General features: G+C 38.3%; 1 protein-coding gene across 2 annotated transcripts; it reads right to left on the bottom strand.

Moving 5' to 3' along the window:
- Positions 1-4,611: 4,611 nt before the first annotated feature.
- On the bottom strand, positions 4,612-15,356 carry LOC127621930 (transcription factor AP-2-delta). Of its 2 annotated transcripts, none has more exons than XM_052095747.1 (8): positions 15,259-15,356; positions 14,102-14,599; positions 11,785-11,845; positions 8,386-8,551; positions 7,052-7,170; positions 5,867-6,008; positions 5,392-5,505; positions 4,612-5,308 (listed from the first exon to the last, which is right to left on the bottom strand). In XM_052095747.1, the coding sequence occupies exons 1-8, from the start codon at positions 15,295-15,297 to the stop codon at positions 5,092-5,094; spliced, it is 1,356 nt and encodes a 451-aa protein (XP_051951707.1). In that variant the 5' UTR covers positions 15,298-15,356; the 3' UTR covers positions 4,612-5,091. The 2 variants fall into 2 exon arrangements, with proteins under 2 accessions (XP_051951707.1, XP_051951708.1); XM_052095748.1 differs by lacking the exon at positions 15,259-15,356 and adding an exon at positions 14,747-14,769.
- Positions 15,357-17,894: the final 2,538 nt, after the last annotated feature.

Here is a 17,894-nt window from a genome sequence, read left to right as displayed (position 1 = left end):
AGGACTAGTGAATTCCTTATGTTAAGTGTGTTGACTTTGGGTTGAATGTAAACCTGCTGCGGGGATTAGCTGAGACTTCCGCGTTCACGAGCTCCAACATCAACTACAGATGAAGTGAACGTTTAGCAAATGCAGTCAGATATTTTACAGAATTTAAAGGAAACAGTTGTGCAAAGTACTAAACTTAATATGTCAAAAACTATTCACAAACGTTTTATGAGGCTTTATCCATTTGCAAACCGTCGTATAGAGTTTGTCAATCGATCAACTTTTTATTCACTAAAAATATAAATAAAAGAATACCATTTGTTTGTCCATTTTATTATCTGCTTTAAGCAGACCTTATCTCAAAGGCAAAGGAGTTGTGGCAAATGATCCTCGACTGTCTTTTATTACACGAGCTAAAAAAAGATGCTTCAGTGATGATACATTGAGGTGGCCCAGTGCGCCATCTGCTGGCCATTGACAAACATACACTTGATACTGAAAAGTGTTGAAGGATTTGTCTTTGATAGGGTTTACAATCAGCAGAGCAGTGAGCGTTATTTTACATCAGCAACAGACAGAAAGAGTTTCTTGAGTTTTTAATCGTCCTCCAGAGACTGAAACTTTTGTGCACGGTCAATCAGTTTTCGTTCATTATTTCAACATGATACTGAGACATAGCTCACTGTTTCTGACGTTTCTGACACAAACTATAACAGGGGTTTTCTTAGGAGTGGTGGTGGTGTAGTGGGCTAAAGCTCATAACTGGCAATCAGAAGGTCCCTGTTTCGATCCCCACAGTCACCACCATTGTGTCCTTGAGTAAGGCACTTAACTCCAGGTTGCTCCGGGGGGATTGTCCCTGTAATAAGTGCACTGTAAGTCGCTTTGGATAAAAGCGTCTGCCAAATGCATAAATGTAAATGTTTTCAATAATTCAGGTCTCTTTGTCTTGAATTCAACTGAGAAAGAAATGCGTCCTAACACCCTTGACAAACTGCGTGGCATGCTATTTAAATGATATAAGTAAGGGATAGTGAAGCCTACAGCATGTCCAGGTCTAAGGGGTCTAGTACTTGCATGCCCTGATGTAGAGTCAACCGGTTGTTATAGCAAAATAAACCCTGGCATTACCCTGCAATAACAACCGGCAGACTGTACATTATCCAACTTATTACATGGCTACTAAACAAATAAATACGTATTGAAATTATTTAAGAAAGAAATCGTTGCATTGTAGTTCTGTTGGGATTTATTTTGTGAAAATTACCATATGACTCATTATCCAGCTTATTACACAACTGCTTGCCAAATAAATACAAAATGGACATGAAACATTGTTTTGAGTTTAAATTAATATATTATCTTCCTTGTAGAGATCGCACAATAATCCGAGAAGCAAGAAAGATGACTGGCAATACACAGATGAGCAGACTGTTGTGTCTTAAACCCCAGATGTGCCATTGTTATTCTGAAATATCAGACCATTGCATGGCGGTGATTCTCCATTGACCAATCAGTGTCGAGTTTTCCGTAGACCCAGTTACTAAAGTTATGCATGCTGTATGCAAACAGATATATAAAATAAAATAAACATATTCAGTGTGACATTTGTCCCTGCTTTTGAGAGAACATTGTGCCATCCTTCAGGATAGGAATCAACATTTACTTTAAAAAGAAACTATGACCTAGGACACAAGATTGTGTGCTGAGATCACAATCTTGTTCTGCCCTCGAGCAAGACATTTTAGTCCTGGTTGCCTCAGGGAGACGATCCCTGTGTTGTACTTTTAGTCACTTGTATGAGAACTATCCACTACATAGCAAGCAAGTTACATTTGGAGAAGCAAGTTGAAGCTCAATTATAAATGCATTATAATAACTTGTCCAGAATCATCAAGCAAACACCTTTAATGCATTTAATTTATTATGCATTCAGTGTAATTATTTAAAAGGTAATAATAATCTAACAAGCACACAGGCCCTACTATTAAATGCACATTGCTTATAAAAATCACAAAGAGAAAGAACATATGGATTTTCTCCTATTTTATATCACGGGTATACATATTTAACAAGTTTGTGCATTTTTTCCTAATTGCCAATTCCATCATTTGCATGCTTGATTGCAATGAAACCATAGCAAGGGATCAAATATACTACACCTCTGTCTTGTGTACTCTTAAATCTTGTAAGCGTGTACTGTGTCATATTTCTGTCCATGACATTGTGAGACAAACTGAGCATGACCCAGTTTCAGAAGCGCTTTAAGATGTTGGCCATTAAGATGCCTCTTGACGTATGGATGAGTGAAAATAATCTCCAATTAATGTTTCAGCAGCCCTGCTGCCACAGAGAAACCGACAGACCCTCACACATACACACACTCACTCTGGGCATGTCTAGAGGCCATGACAGATGTCGAAACAGTTTGTGAGAAAGTAGGCTCATTCTGCACAGACTTTGATTTGAATTCAACATCATCACACGTGAAAATTCTCACAGAGCACAAAATGAATACAAAAACACACAAGCACGCACCATTTCTCAACTTGACAATATCTGAGAAATAAAATGATGAGAATTATTTTCGATAATGAAACTAGTCAAATGTGCTTTTGTCAGAAGTGTGCATGTGCTTACCTATTGCAAAACGACAGAAGTCAACTCTTATATTCACATTTCATTTCATATATCAACACACAATATATTTAGTTTTCAATGGTATCAGTCAGGAGTACAATCAGTCGAGTGTATTTAAAAGTAAGCCTACAAAATGCCATTTCTTATTGCGCTGATTTGTCTGTGGATGAACTCGGCCATTCCGTTGTCATTATCCAAACTGGCCACAAGAGGTCGCTCGAGTAACACGATAAAGATCCATCGAGTTCATGTCGAAAACAGTCGGATGATGCCATGATAAACGAAGCCTGGATGCTTTAGATCAGATTCTTTCCAATTATATTATGTAGGGTGACCTTTATGAACAATAACTTTAACAAACACGTTTCTATCGCTCTTTAAAAGTTCTGACGGTGGGGTGGGGCAGTCTTCAGTTTCAACTCAAGATTGTTTATCGTGAAGTGGTCGAAAACATTCATTGCTACAGGTTGTAGGCTAACTTCGGCACCACTTTGTTTCTACTTATATGTTAGTCAGCAATTCAATGAAACGTCTCAATTTTAGTGGGTTGATTTATATTTACAGCGTGGACACAAAATTGTCCCTAGAAGTTTGCCAACTCTGACAAAACCTCCCTTGCCCACATCCGGTAAAGTCCTCAATTGGAAAAACAATGAATAAATAAATGTTTTTCTGTGAGGGGTAGGGTAAGGTTAGCTACAGCTTACCTTGGCATTAGTTTTAAATAATTATAATTGGCTTTAAGAAGTGTTGATATGTCCTCTCTGGAAGCGATACTTTTATAGACCCACAACAGCTAAAAATAGACGTGTATCTAACTTTGCATAGACAAAAGATGTGTTTGATCGTTTATCTGATTGAATTAATACCATTTATCCACTCATACTTGTGCGGTTGAGAAATAGTTCCTCTCAGAATTGGCATGTTTCCTTCTAAAGATTGTCAATTGATTATATATGAGCTGTCGCGGCTTCCGTAGCAGTACATAGATGAGGACTTTTCAATTGCGTTTTTAGCTCTTGAACTTGTAATTACTCACTGCGTGAAATAGGAACTTTATTAAACCTCACATATAAATTACAACCTCCCAAACTTAGAGAAACACACACTCGTGATCAATACACGCACTAATTACGCTTAAAAGTTGTTTGGGTTTTCGTACGAAAGTGAGATTTGGAGGATATGTTCGTTAAGTTTGAGTTGCAGCCGCTGAATATTGAAATGTTCTTCCTACTGAGATCAGACAGCTGTTTCCTCACAAATGTGAATATGAATTTGAATCGCTTTTATCTTGTGAAATGCTGCGGGTCGATCTGTCCGTCGGTGAATTGACTTTGCAAAGCCCTGCGGTTGCAACATCATGTTGGTCTTTCTCTGCTGTTAATGATCAGTGGTATTTGGGTGCTTATGTATCCAACATGAAGATGAAAACAAACTTAACATTTTCTAAATTGCGTCTAAAATTCATCCCATATGCCTACCCACTGTAGTGAAAACTATATTTAGCCTAATCTGTAGTGCCTACAGATTAGTGACTACAGTTGTGGACTGAATCTATGGAAAACATAGTAAAACCAGTGTATGGTTATACTACACCTGAACCAGATACTCAAGTTCTTTAGGCTCATTGATCTTTACTAAAGTAATTTTACAGGCAGAACTTAGACAATAGAAGCAGGTGAATATTATCGGTTAATGGATGTGATTGATTAATCATTAAGCAGTGTCAAATCAATAAATATATCATAGCAAATGCACAAAAAATATGATTCTTATATTAAAAAAAACATATTAATTCAAGCACAGCCAGGTGAATTAATATAAGACTTTGAGCAATATGCTTTATTGAACACCAGTACTTTGCATGTAGGGTTATTTCATATATGTAGTTCAAAGCCTACAAGAAAAGATTGAATTAATATATTTATATATAACTTCTTTACAAATGCAGCCAAGATTTTGTGTTCTGCAACAACGGTGGGGAATGTCAGTTTTAGTGTACAAAGTTCAACATGCGCAATATACAGTAACTAACGGCAACTGGGAAAGTTGCCTGTAATAATTTACAGTTCCAAACAGACCCAAAATTAGGCCTTGCCAGAAATGGAATGTGAATCTTTTAATAAAAGATATTATCAGTTTTAAAATCATTATTTAAACTAATTACATACAGAAAAACCTTAAGCAAAATAACCTTTTCAATAACTTATAAAAGAATGAAGATTACTTGCGTTTTGCCAAGTTTCGGGCAGTGAGAATGATGTGACTGTTTTTTTACATACCAACAGACTTCCGTATGGGGAAAGCTGAGGTCATAGGAAGTTATGCCAGTTTTATAAATAAACAAATATGGAATAAAAACCCTTAAACCACGCCGCTCGAAGCCACGCCCTGAACAAGGCATCAGTGCTTCGATCAGGAAGTGGGAAAGTGGCCATTCCTGCCTCAGGAGGAGAGTCAGAGTCATTCTATTTTCTCAATTTTACCATCTTTCATTGGTGCCTCTGTGGATTTGCGGAGTGTTTTGTCAGAGTTGGAGTTCATCTGGCTGGTGTCAGGTGTTCCTGTGCTCTTATTGGCTGAATGTTTCTCCAGGTAATTAAGCATTTCACTGAGAATCGTTTGAAAGGTGCTGAGCGCCGCGCAAATCGCTGGTGTGCCGAATCCATGTGTGATCAGACTAAAACAGATAACAGAAAATCATTGTCAATCACTATAGTTGAACATATACAAGTGTACTTTATTTTAATGGTGTGTTTATACCTGAAGTGTGTAAGATGTCTCTGAATATCCAAGTCCAGAATAGGTGTTGGTCTAGAGGAACCGAGCGGAGATCGATCCTGACTTAACAAATCCTGAAATTCCTTACAGATCTGCCTGTAGAGCCACATAAAACCCCAATTACAGGGAGAAATCTTTCAAAGAAAATGAAATACTGCAGTCGGATTTGGTCTCATAACTGCTTAACTGGCATTCCTCATAATTCATGCATAAAGGAGATGTTAATGAGATCTTAATTCACTGCAAACACCTGTATTTTCATCCAATCCTCCATAATAAAGACTTTTCCAATATTTAATTCATAAAGTTGCAGTTTTGCATCTGTGTTTATTAGCTGAGCTGTATTTTTAGGATTTGTATGCAGACAGACTGCATTAAAGCAGTACTACAATACTCAATGTTGGGTATTGGTGATCTGTATTGTTCTTTATATTTTACAAAGTAGTTGTTTTCTTACTTGGTGGCCAGCACCATTTTCTTGCGTGTGTTCTGTTCCTTTGGTTCCGTGTGCTGGCGAGCGAGGTGCTCCCCGACCGCTTTGGTTGGAAACTCCGTCTCACAGGTGTAACCAAAGTCCCGAGCCAGGTGTAATGCTTCACCTGAACACACATAAACACAGAGGAAAGAGGATGAGTTGTGCTAAATGCATAAAAAAAGGTGTTGCATCAGTCTGACACTTTATTCACCTCAGACTCATTAACCATCTTTTTCAAACCTCTAAATATGTGAAGTTATGGAGCAGTAGAGATGATTATTAATCTTGTTTTTTACGCATAAAACAAATTTCAAATGTTTTACTTCATGTCTATTAAATGAGAAACAAGCGTTCAGTCTCTAAACAAATGTGAAGAAAGTAAATGCATCAATATTAGATATTTCTGATCAACTATTTCTCAGATTTCAAGGCAAAGGATCTGGTGAATTGCAAAAAAAAAAAAAAAAGCATTTAAAAATGTGCATTATTAAAGAAATTATGATGAAAATGTGAGTAAACAGTTATATTCAGGTGTAAACATCAAGCACGGTCAAAATGCCACAGAGAGCGAGAGAAATGCCCATGAAATTCAATAATTAATTCCTTTGTGTTTTATTTGGGACATCTGATATATTTCTTAATATTCTATTTTAGGCCTAGGTATACATACTAATTACATGCTATAATATAGTATAAATACATACTATTTAAACTATAAGCTCTAATTGTTCAGATTGAAAAGTTATGTTAATAAATTGATTAAATTAAAGTGTTTGACATAAAAGGATGACACACAGAAGTTTTATATGATGTCATGAAAATCAAACAGAAAAGTTAAATTCTGACACTGATATTCATTATTTTAAGAAAATATGCAAAGACAAAATTCCCAATTTTATTTGTGACAGCTAGTCCTTTTTGTACCAATCTAAGAGTTAAAAATGCTTCCTTTCAAACAACTTGAATGACAATCATTGTACCATAATCCATCAAATCAATCTAAACTCAGTATTCCATGTCAGAAAGAAATTCATCCGCTGCTTAAAAAACGGACATGATGTTCCAGTACACAAGAGTCTCTTCAAATAGTGTTATCATTAAAAAGCCCAATTCCCAACCGAGCCCATATTTCCAAAAGCACCCAGTAAACCTCAAATGATTCCTTACCTTCCACTAAAGAGGTCAACAACGTGACGTTTGCCGCTTTCCTTCTGCCTGCTGGGAGATTGAGTCCCAACCTGTCCAGTTTCTCCCTGAGGCAGCGACCGCCATTCTTTGACTTGGCCCTGAACCACACAGATGGAGAAAAAACATCAACAACATGCTTACACATATGCAACTCATCATTCCCATTTTAGTGGCACTTTTAGTAACCACGCACCCTTCACGTCTGGCACAAAATAACGCCTTTTGGGAAAAATGAAAGCTTTTTTTTACATTTATTATGAAGTCTAAATATTCTAATACGCATCACTTTTGATACGTTTACGCCTTCATTTCCACATACTTTGAACAATTATGATGATAGGAAGCAAGAAATGGGGATTTAAATTTAGTGTGGATTTGGCCTAAATGAGCACATGAGGACCATCGCTCCGTGATGGCTAAATTGAGTAACGTTTATCAATTAATACATACATTTAAGACCAAACAGCATCACAATCCAACCCTTTTAACCTCATTTTGGGGAATATTTTCTCATTCAGGCGGTGAACTCAAGAAATTATAAACACTACCAATCATATTTGATAGAAATGTTTCCATAACTGAATGTATACATAATGAGATACTACCAATAAAGGGTAATCAAATATTTATCGATCAGTATTTAAATTTTTTATTCTACAAGTTCTGAATGTTTTATCAGAACAGAGTGTCAACCTGATTTGTAGCATTTTCTGTTGATCTCGTATCTCTGTAGGCGTTAATGAACTTGTGCATCACTGTGATGGGCTGTCCTGTGTATTTAAATTGAGTGTGAGCATGTGTGTGTGTGTGTGTGTGTGTGTGTGTGTGTGTGTGTGTGTGTGTGTGTGTGTGTGTGTGTGTGTGTATCTCCTCGTCACTGGCCTCATTTCTGCTCTCCAGTTTCCCTCATCAATAATGGAACCTCAGCTCCACTGTTCTCATTCTCCCACTCTCCATCGCTCCCTCTCTCATCCATTCACATTCCCTTCTTTATCTCTGGATTAAGTGTCCAGGACTCCAAGTCTCCTGGAGTATCCTTTCCTCTTTTCTGTTGCTTTCAGGTGTCATTTTGTTTCACCAATGAATTAAATTGAAAGTCTAGAACAATTTTAGCAAAATTTGAGAGCCACGTGACTAATTGCCGCTAAATATGAGCCAACAAACTTCTGTTAATTCTTGAGGACATGGTTTCAGAATTGGAGTGTGATGCAACTAAATAATAAAGCAATAAGTATCACAAAATTCCAAGCTCTGTCAATGTGCATTATTTTACTATAACTGAGCTTCAAGTGTGTCAAACGCGTACACTTTACCTTCTTAATATCCCACCCAGTAGTGAGGCATTGAGACATTCTGGAGGAGAAAGGCGACGTTTGACTTCAGCGATTGTGACTTTGTACTTTGAGGTAGAACTGAGTAGAGAAAGTCTTCCTGGTACAGAGCAGAACAGGTCTGTAGGATTCACTACACATGTGCCACCTGTACACAACAACAAATGCACAACACATTAAACCTGTGGATATGACCAGTTGTGTGGTTTGCCTCTTTTATTTTAAATGTTTTTTATTTGATAGGCCTACAGAGAATTTTTAAACAAATATTAAAGGAATATTCTGGGTTTAATATAAGATAAGCTCAATCGACAGCATTTGTGGCATAATGTTGATTACCACAAAATAAACAATATTTTCTTTAAAAAAAAAAAATGTAAAAAACATTTATTTAGGTTACAGACAGGCACTTACAATGGAAGTGAATGGGCCAATTTTTGGAGGGTTTAAAGGCAGAAATGTGAGGTTTATAATTTTATAAAAGCACTCAAAGTAATATTTCTGTTAAAACTTGTATATGATCATGTGGTTTAAATCATCGTTTTTGCGGTTCTTTAAGGACTTTGGGTTTACTGTTTTTTGTCTTGCCAACAAAGTTGTAATATTACATTTACGCATTTGGCAGACACATTTATCCAAAGTGACTTACTGTGCCCTTATTACAGGGACAATCCCCCCGGAGCAACCTGGAGTTAAGTGCCTTGCTCAAGGACACAATGGTGGTGGCTTTGGGGCTCGAACCAGCATCCTTCTGATTACCAGATTACCAATTATGTGCTTAGACCACTACACCACCACCAATCCTGGACATAATTATATTGATTGACTTTATCACACTAAAATCGTGTAAAAACGCTTAATGTTTCCATCTTGTTGCTATACTTTTGAAACAGTGAGTTTTTACATGTTTACCCACTGGCCACATTCACGTCGATTGTATGTAACACACTGGAACCCAGATATAGCTTCTTTTTTTTAAGAAAAGGAGGGATGATACAAAGTATTTTATTTGTTTATTTATTTATTTTTGGTAATCAAAATTAGGCCACAAATGCTGTCGAATGAGGTTAATATGTATTGAACCAGCAATATTCTAATATAAAAGGCCCATCAAGATATGACACTGCAGGGGCCACAGATTAAATAGTTGTATATGAATAAACATGTTTTGCAAAGGACTTGCACATCTAATTTTATATTAAATATAGGCACTGTTCATTTATGCAGCATTTTATGTCAAAACCATATGTGGTTAGATTATAAAATGCATGTTAGTCTGTGCTGGAATGAATGGCTCAGCTACTCTATTTAACTATGTGTGTGTGTGTGTGTGTGTGTGTGTGTGTGTGTGTGTGTGTGTGTGTGTGTGTGTGTGTGTGTGTGTGTGTACTTGTATGTGAAATTGAATGTGAGTATGTGAATGTGTGTGTTCCTGAAGGAGTATTCTGGCTAGTGCCTCTAAACTGCTCCTCATCAGTCACCCTATAAAGTGCTCTGACAAACCCAAGATCTCTGCTAGCATGAAAGTTCACTTCGCAATAATTCCACCTAAAATGTTTTGGTTCAAAGTGGTTTGCATTTTATGTTGCCATGGCCAATTGAAAAAGAGCTATTGCTGGTAGTCTGGTCTCGCGCGCCGGGCCCAGAGGCGATAGCGGGTATTTAAGCGCGAGGGAAAGTACCCCGAGGCAGCACACCAGCGATCATAAAGCGAATCAAGCGTTTTTTTTGCGAGTTTGCCACGAAAATTAAAGGGAAAAAAGACATGGGCCAAATGCCATTCTGTTTCAGCTGTAGTGGTGGTGTGTTTACGGCGCGCGCACCACCCAGCAATAACACGAGCGCTTGAGCGAGCGCGCACACAGAGAGGGAGACGCAATTACACACACAGTGTGTCTACACAGCCCTCGCGCGCGCGTGTGAGTGTGTAAAGGCGGGTGTAGCTTGATCAAATTCCTGAAAGCTAAGAGGGATAATCATGATTAAAACACAGACGACTTTTATAAGTCGGATCCTCGTTTCTTGAGTGATTTCTTTTGAAAAAGGTTATCTGAATATTCAACGAAGCCAAAGCTCTGCAGTCAGTGTGAACAACATTAATATGATCTCTACTGAATTTGGAGCCGCGCGGCATTAGCATATCAAAGCGTCGCCCGAGGCGCGAGAAGCTATCGATACATGAGCGCGAGGTAAAGCAATGATTATTGGTTGTGATGGTTGGAGCGGCGGAGCTCGCGGCTAAATCCTGCACACCATTAACTGGATGTGATGGCGAGCCCAACACCTAGACCGAGTTTATTAAAAATTAAGCGCCAAAGACACCGTTCGCTTTATAGCAAACTCCACATGTGTGTCTCCAATTCTGCTTTGAAGATACAAAGATACGACTGATATTATGAAAATATTAAGAAATGTTCGCCGTGTGGAACACGATTCATGATTTTACAAAATACTGTGAAAGACAGCATTCAGAAAATCTTCAGAGATATTAAACGCCCCGGTGGAAAATTGAGATATGTAGCCTATGTTTTAAAAGGCCTTGAACTTCAGAAAAATATACAGTTCTTTAATTATGCGTTTTCAGACTAATTAATTAATCCAAAGACAGGCCTAACATTAATTTAAATAAAAGATCAAGACCGTTTACGACATTTAAAACCACAACAACAATAAAACGTAATTTACGTGCAATTTGCGTTTATAAAATCTAAATGATTTTCAAATATAAGCCTAATAGTATGTAACAGAATGTGAATTGGAACCGGTTTGATTGAGGAAATGATCGAATAATAAAAACAAATGGTGTAATTTCTGCAATTGTAAATATGTAAATACATTGTGTATTTGATCGTGTATTCAATATTATTAATATACAAATGAATTGCCGGTGCTGAAACGTTTTGTATTTATTTGTTCGATATTATTGATTTTTTTTGTTGTTGTAACAATTACAAATAATAATAATTACAGTAACACTCATTAATGTATTAGGCCTGTTGATTGACATTCACATTAGTATGATTTATTTTTGTTACTAAAAACTTTTTAGGCAAAATTCTGTATTAATAATATTATATATATATTGCCGTTTCTCCATTTTTATTGCATTCTTGCTATAGGTAGAAAATGCTCTCGTTCGATTAATTTGAATGTTCTTCAGCTATAACTAAAATAGCAGGTATCTGTCAGGTCCCTGGAAAGCAGTATCTATTGAAACATAAATAAGTCCATATTGTATTTTACATAATAATAGTCCAAAAGGGCACAGTTAAAGGGGGAAAATATTTCGAATAGAAGCGTGTGTGTGTCTGTCTGTGTGTGTGTGTGTGTGTGTGTGTGTGTGTGTGTGTGTGTGTGTGTGTGTGTGTGTTGTGATCTTACCTCTCCGGATAACTCCACCTTGGCCATTTAAAACGAGCCCGCATTGAGCATCTACAGATCCCTACACACACACACACACACACACACACACACACTTCATAATTAGTAATGCATTTTATACATAGAGATCAAATTTGTATTTGACGAGGCATACAGGCCTACGACATATTAAAATGACCACGTGTCTTGGTTACAGGTAATTAATGAATTCAGTTTCTGATATATGCAGAACCTGTTACATTATGATGTCAACCCAACAGATTATTTTACTCTCGTTTATCAGTGATGTCATCAGCCAAATGAACACTGAATTGTATCAAAAGAAAAGAGTTAATCCGTCCCACAAGCCACGACCGGTCTGGAGGCCAGATCAGACACACAACACACACACACACACACACACACACACACACACACACACACACACACACACACACACACACACACACACACACACACACAAAACACGCATTCACATACACTCAGACACACACACAAAGAGCGCATGATTCACCCACACACGCTTACATCCACACTGACACCATACTGGCGTGCTCTTGTAACCCTTTAACAAACTCCTGCTCTATTTTTATTTTCCCCCCGCAGTTAAAGTGATTATAAAATCAATACAAAAACCCGTCGGATCAGGCATAAATTACGCGTGTGTGTGTTAAAGGTGCGGCAGCTTCTATTGTTCTGCGTGCCAAATCTGTTTAGCGGCTCAAAGATGCGCTTGTGCACGAGACTGCCCGCATCTGTTCCGCAGCCTTTACCGAGCGCACGGTTTCATTCAGCCCCAAAGAAAGGTCCAAACCTTTTCACGAGACGTATGTGTTTCTTTCTTTTCTCTCTCTCTTTCTTTCTCTCTCTCCGTGTGTATGTATGCGTGTGTGTGTGTGTGTGTGTGTGTGTGTGTGTGTGTGTGTGTGTTTTCCTATGGGCCGTTTAGTGTGCATGTGCAGACTGTTCATGAACAAGCAACGCATTTCAGTTCACAAACTCCATGTTTCATAAAAAAGTAAATATACTTCTTATTTTAATATTGCATCAGTGATAAAACACCGTTAACGCAGTTTTACATACAGTGTGTGTTTTCTGACCATTTAGACGGTTGAAATTAAAAACTGAATAAATAATAAACGCTATTTCTATAACGTGCACGTTTTTATTTGGACACATTGTCTAAACATGCCCTGCAAAAACGTGATGGGCAACCTCAAATTAATTACGCAACTATTTGTGTTATTATTAGTCAACGCAATAAAAACAGGGGAAATGCAAATTTCTCTCACATATTTTATATTAGTTTTGGATTTCGTTCTATGATATAATCTTTTCCATGATCAAATTCGTTTGTATTAATTCTGTAAATTGAATTACGTTGACTTGATCATTTAAACAATTAATGTATTACAATCGGAATTCCTTTTGTGTTGAATTAAGTTCAATTCTAAAGTATCACGTTGTCTGTAAATGCACTATTCTCAAATACATTTTTATTTAATTTGATCTATAACTTATTTATTTTGTAAGTCGAGTTGCATCGCAGCGTAGCCTAAATATTTTTGTATAAATAATGGATCATTCTAATTATTTTCATTTTAGCATTTTTTTGACACACCAGTTAAACTTGAGCTGTTTCAGATGTCTGTGCATAAATAACCAGTTGATTGACATTAAGTCCTAAATTGGATAAACTACGGTGCTCTACTTCGGAGGATTTGCCTTTTGTTCGCACTTTTTCAAGCCGTTAATCCGCCTTTTAACAGAGGAAAAAAGAAACGGCGGCTTTACAGCAGCGAGGCCTGACATACGCACACTCCATACTTCTCAATATTCACTATATTAAACATGTTCAATCTGCCAGTTGAATTAACTTAAATGTGCTGCTTTCAAACGTTTAAAAATATGGGGTGAAATACGTTTCAAACATATGTGCCTACGATTTCTCACGCATAAAGCCTATTATTTTTTTGCTTTGTAAATAGCTACACAATTCCTGCAAGATACACGTGTGTATAATTTATTTTCTTCTATTTAAATGAGCTATTTCAAACAGCGAATTCCTTTTTTAAGACATTTCTTGTGCGACATCGAATAGGCTTCGGCCTCAAATCGATCGCTCGGTCTCGATTTTTTGTTTTTGTTTTTGTTTCAATCTCTCCTGAAGTTCAAAGTTTTTGTTCAAGCCCTCGGGCAAAAATTTCTTCTGTTTGGACAGTGAAAGTGACTGTAGGCGTCAAGCTCTCTGCAGTCTGCATGTGAGACAATGAGTGTGTATTTTGTGCTTTAACGGTATAATGCCGGTGGTGTGTACCTGTAGGTCATCGGCTCCCGGTGGCGGCAGCCCCAGACCCGCCCCGGGCAGCAGTCTTTGCTCGGGATGCATGCCGTACTGAGAGCCGTGGCTCATGATTGACAGATCATGCCTACGGTACGCGTCCAGGCAGCCCAGTTCCCGCCGCTGTTCGTCCAGACAAGAAGACTTGAGCGCCCGTGCGCTGTGAAGGTTGATGAAGTCTGCCGGTTCTCCGTGATGGAGCTGCTGGTAATACTGCTGTGAGTGATGGAGAGAGTTTAACGAGTACGCGTCCGGGTTCACGGCCGGGTGGCTGTGCTGGAACTCGTAGTGGAAGGACTGGTGGTGTAATGGCGTGTACTGGTGGTTCGTGGGAAAATACGGGGAGGCAAACTCGGTTCCGGTAGCTGGATATGTAAGCGGAGACGATGAAGAGTAAGCGACAGACGAGTTGGCCACAGATTCCAAGCATCCGAGTTGCATCAAACGGTAGCTGTTTGATCCGTCGTGACGTATCTGTGCGGGGAAAAAAGAGAAAAATATGAGGGATGTCATTTACACGCGCTCGCAGCGATCCGCGCGCATTTCTCACGCGGCGGAAACTCAAACCTTCCCCAAACACACAAACACACACAGCAGCTCAAAGTGTCTTTAGAAAAGTACCTGACGGCGATGTCATCTCTCCGTGCCTGGGAGGGAGTGCGTGAAACTGCTTCACGAGCTCACAGCGTTTTTTTCCCTCCCTCACTTGTCTATCATTTACCACGGAGTGTGTTATTTTACTATATTGTTAATACATTTGTGCAAAACTATTGAATGCATTTTGTCCCAACAATCTGCGCTAGTTTTACAGCAGGTAAGACACAAGGGTCTAGCAAAATAATAATAATGCTTACTATAAAAGAGCAAATTAATGTAATCACGGTGGAGACTTTTACCTCAACACTCCAGAGCCATATTTACCACAAAGCCAAATAGTAAAAATGCGTTTTTACCAGAACTGAACAAACTAATCCAACAGTTATTAATCCTCGCCTTGCAATACAACTCCCCGTACAACTTAGTCATACAATTAATTCTGCTGTGCAAAGTGAGCATCCTCTCCCTCTGTGATGCTACGCTAAATTAAATAAGATGGGTTTTTTGTGAGGTGATAAGAAATACATTTAAAATACCTCCGCATCGTGCACCAGTCCCGGAAATGTTGCTGACATTCTCGCGATCCAATAACCCTATTTCCTCGCGCTGTCGAACGAATGAAAGCAAAAATCCCCAAAATAGCGCGTGAAAATGAAATGTCGCCTCGCGCGGTCGGTAAAAGCGGCTGAAATGCCTCCCCTCTGCACAAAGCGCTTCCTGGCTCGGATTTTGTACTTGCTGGGTATTTCTCCGGCTGATGTCGTAGGTCCCTTGGTAATATAGAAGTTTTGAAAATTAAGCATCAGCATTGAGGAAAGGGAGGACAATAGAGAGAGCAGCCTCATCCCTGGAGACACGGAATAAATATTGTATCTTCGCCTAATAAGGAACCAAGTGCGCTTTCAACATTTTTGATTATTTTTGTGGACATTAAAGACCGTTTGTGTTTTCTTTAGCAGGCCAGTTTTATTTGTCTGTTTTCATCGCGGCTTTTTGGATTTTTTCATTTTTTTCAACGACACGTAAGTTTAACTCAATATATTGTGTCATTGTAATTTTGCACAATTAAACATTCTGTTCTGTTATTTAACTTGCTTATAGTGTGGTCTTTATCTGGTTTATTCACGTTTTATTGTATTTATTTGAATGAGAAACAAGTTGCATGGAGCCAAGAAAATGCAATCCCGTTCAATATGATAGAGCGAATATTTTCCAAAATTATTATCACAAAAAACAAATTTTTTTTTTTTTTTTAGTAAAACGAAAATTTATCGAAAATTTAGAAACGGGGTGTTTCTCAAAAACATAACAACAAAAGACGTTGAATGTGCAAGTTACTTAAAGACAGTTTTAATATTATGGAAAATAAATAGCCTAACTTATTTCTTATACCCATTACAGTCGGTTGTAAAAATTAAACAAAAAAATATTTGTAATTCACCCAGTATTTTTAATATAATTTAGTAAAGTTTTTTTTGACCATTTTGGTGCTGTTTGGTCGCTTTTGATTCAGTTGAATCCTCTAGAATAGTTTATTATGCGTTTATCGTTTCTATTTTCACTGGTACTTGGACCGGGACAGTGACGGCGTGACCCACGCTAGCTGGAAGCGTTTTGTGCGCGTTTAGGATGAGTGGGGCGCGCGTGGGGCGCGCGTGGGGGTCATCTCTCAAATAAGTCTGTCGATTTAAGAGCCACACAGGTGCATGAAAAAAAACAAGGAACACCCATTTAACCTATAACTTCTCAAATATATAGACTACACCGATATACCGGCGAAATGATTATCGTTTTGTGATTTATTTTTAGATGAAAAGAAAATAGATAACTAAGTTGAACAAACAGTTTTTGAGGAATACTTTGAGCTCATATGCATATGTGTGTGCCAGTGTCTCAGTCATTTGTCTTTTTCTCAGTGATTCTGAATTCTGTCTCCTCCCTCCCCAGAAGCAAAATGCTTGCGTCTTCAGGTGTCGAGTCTGTGCGAGGTTTGGCCGTTTTTAAGTGTTCAAAAGCGGATGCTCCCATTATTTAACCCAAATTACCGCCATTACCGCGGGCTCGCGCCCTCGTGCATGAGAAGGGCGGACGAAGACGCCTCGAGCGCTCGGTGTCTCGCGCAAGGGAGGATCCTCTAAAAAAAGAAAAAACATATATACTGACGTATTCCACTTCATAAATGTTTAACTCTGAAAACAACGTGAGAGAAGGGAAGCCTCATTTTATTTTCATTTAATGGGCAATTATATTATTCTAAGACATATGCAAACAGTCCTACATATTTTCTCGCGCGCGCAAGTAAAACAGCGAGTGGGCCTACACGAAATATATGACCCAAGGTGCATCAGGATGAATTAACACTTAGCATATTAAATTATATAATTGCTCAATAAATCATCGCGATCTTTGACAAGTAGGCTGTGGAAAATGGTTCATAAACTGTATGCTAAATCACAGAATGGAAATGAATAAAATGTCTGTTGTGGAATAAGTGGACTTTAAAGGAGGAAATGAATTGCCCAGCTGGAGGCCCTTATGAAATAACACGGTGTGGTGTAAGAAATATACAAGGCCTCCAGGCAGACTGTAAATTACACGATGTGAGCGCGAGAGAACCCGTCCTCTCACGTGAGGGATTAGAAGCTTTCGCTTGTGTAGTCTGCGAGAGCTCGCGGGATTGAGAGAGGCACCAGTTGCACGGTAGACGGTCTTAATAGGGCTTAACGCTCACAGCAGCGGATGCGCATATGCACGCTGTACCGGTCAGGGCTTGAGTCCATCTGTTCGGTCTGGATGCTCCTCGAGATGATTCCACCACCAATCCATAGAAAATGAGAAATAAAAATAACAGATGTAAAATGAAATTTCAGAGGAGGTGTCCATCCCGGTTTAGTTTGGCCCAGAGTTGCCATTAATTGATTTAACGTTGGATTAAAAGCGTCACAAACTGTGACTGGCAGCTGGCAGCCACCAGATCATCAAAACTGTAATTTGTATGAGCAGCAATTAAAACCACAGAACATAAGAGGAAGCCAAAATACTGGTAACTCTGAAAAATGTTAATCCTTTTATAAGACATTTTGACCGTCACTCAAAAATTTTAAGAATCAGAAAAGTTACAATTTCCTTTAAAAGTTCACGAATGTAAAGCATTGCTGGTCAGAATATGAAA

Source organism: Xyrauchen texanus, chromosome 28 (genome assembly GCF_025860055.1).
Source record: "Xyrauchen texanus isolate HMW12.3.18 chromosome 28, RBS_HiC_50CHRs, whole genome shotgun sequence".
NCBI lineage: Eukaryota > Metazoa > Chordata > Actinopteri > Cypriniformes > Catostomidae > Xyrauchen > Xyrauchen texanus.
This window is presented reverse-complemented; position numbering and strand designations above follow the sequence as displayed.

What these genes read in the sequence shown, in the direction of transcription:
- LOC127621930 (XM_052095747.1), bottom strand. Translation starts at nt 15,297, where the DNA reads ATGTCAGCAACATTTCCGGGACTGGTGCACGATGCGGAG. An exon ending in GTTGACCTCTTTAGTGGAAG is followed by an intron (nt 6,009 to 7,051) that starts GTAAGGAATCAT and finishes ATGTGTGTTCAG; the next exon opens with GTGAAGCATTACACCTGGCT. An exon ending in AAAATGGTGCTGGCCACCAA is followed by an intron (nt 5,506 to 5,866) that starts GTAAGAAAACAA and finishes GTGGCTCTACAG; the next exon opens with GCAGATCTGTAAGGAATTTC.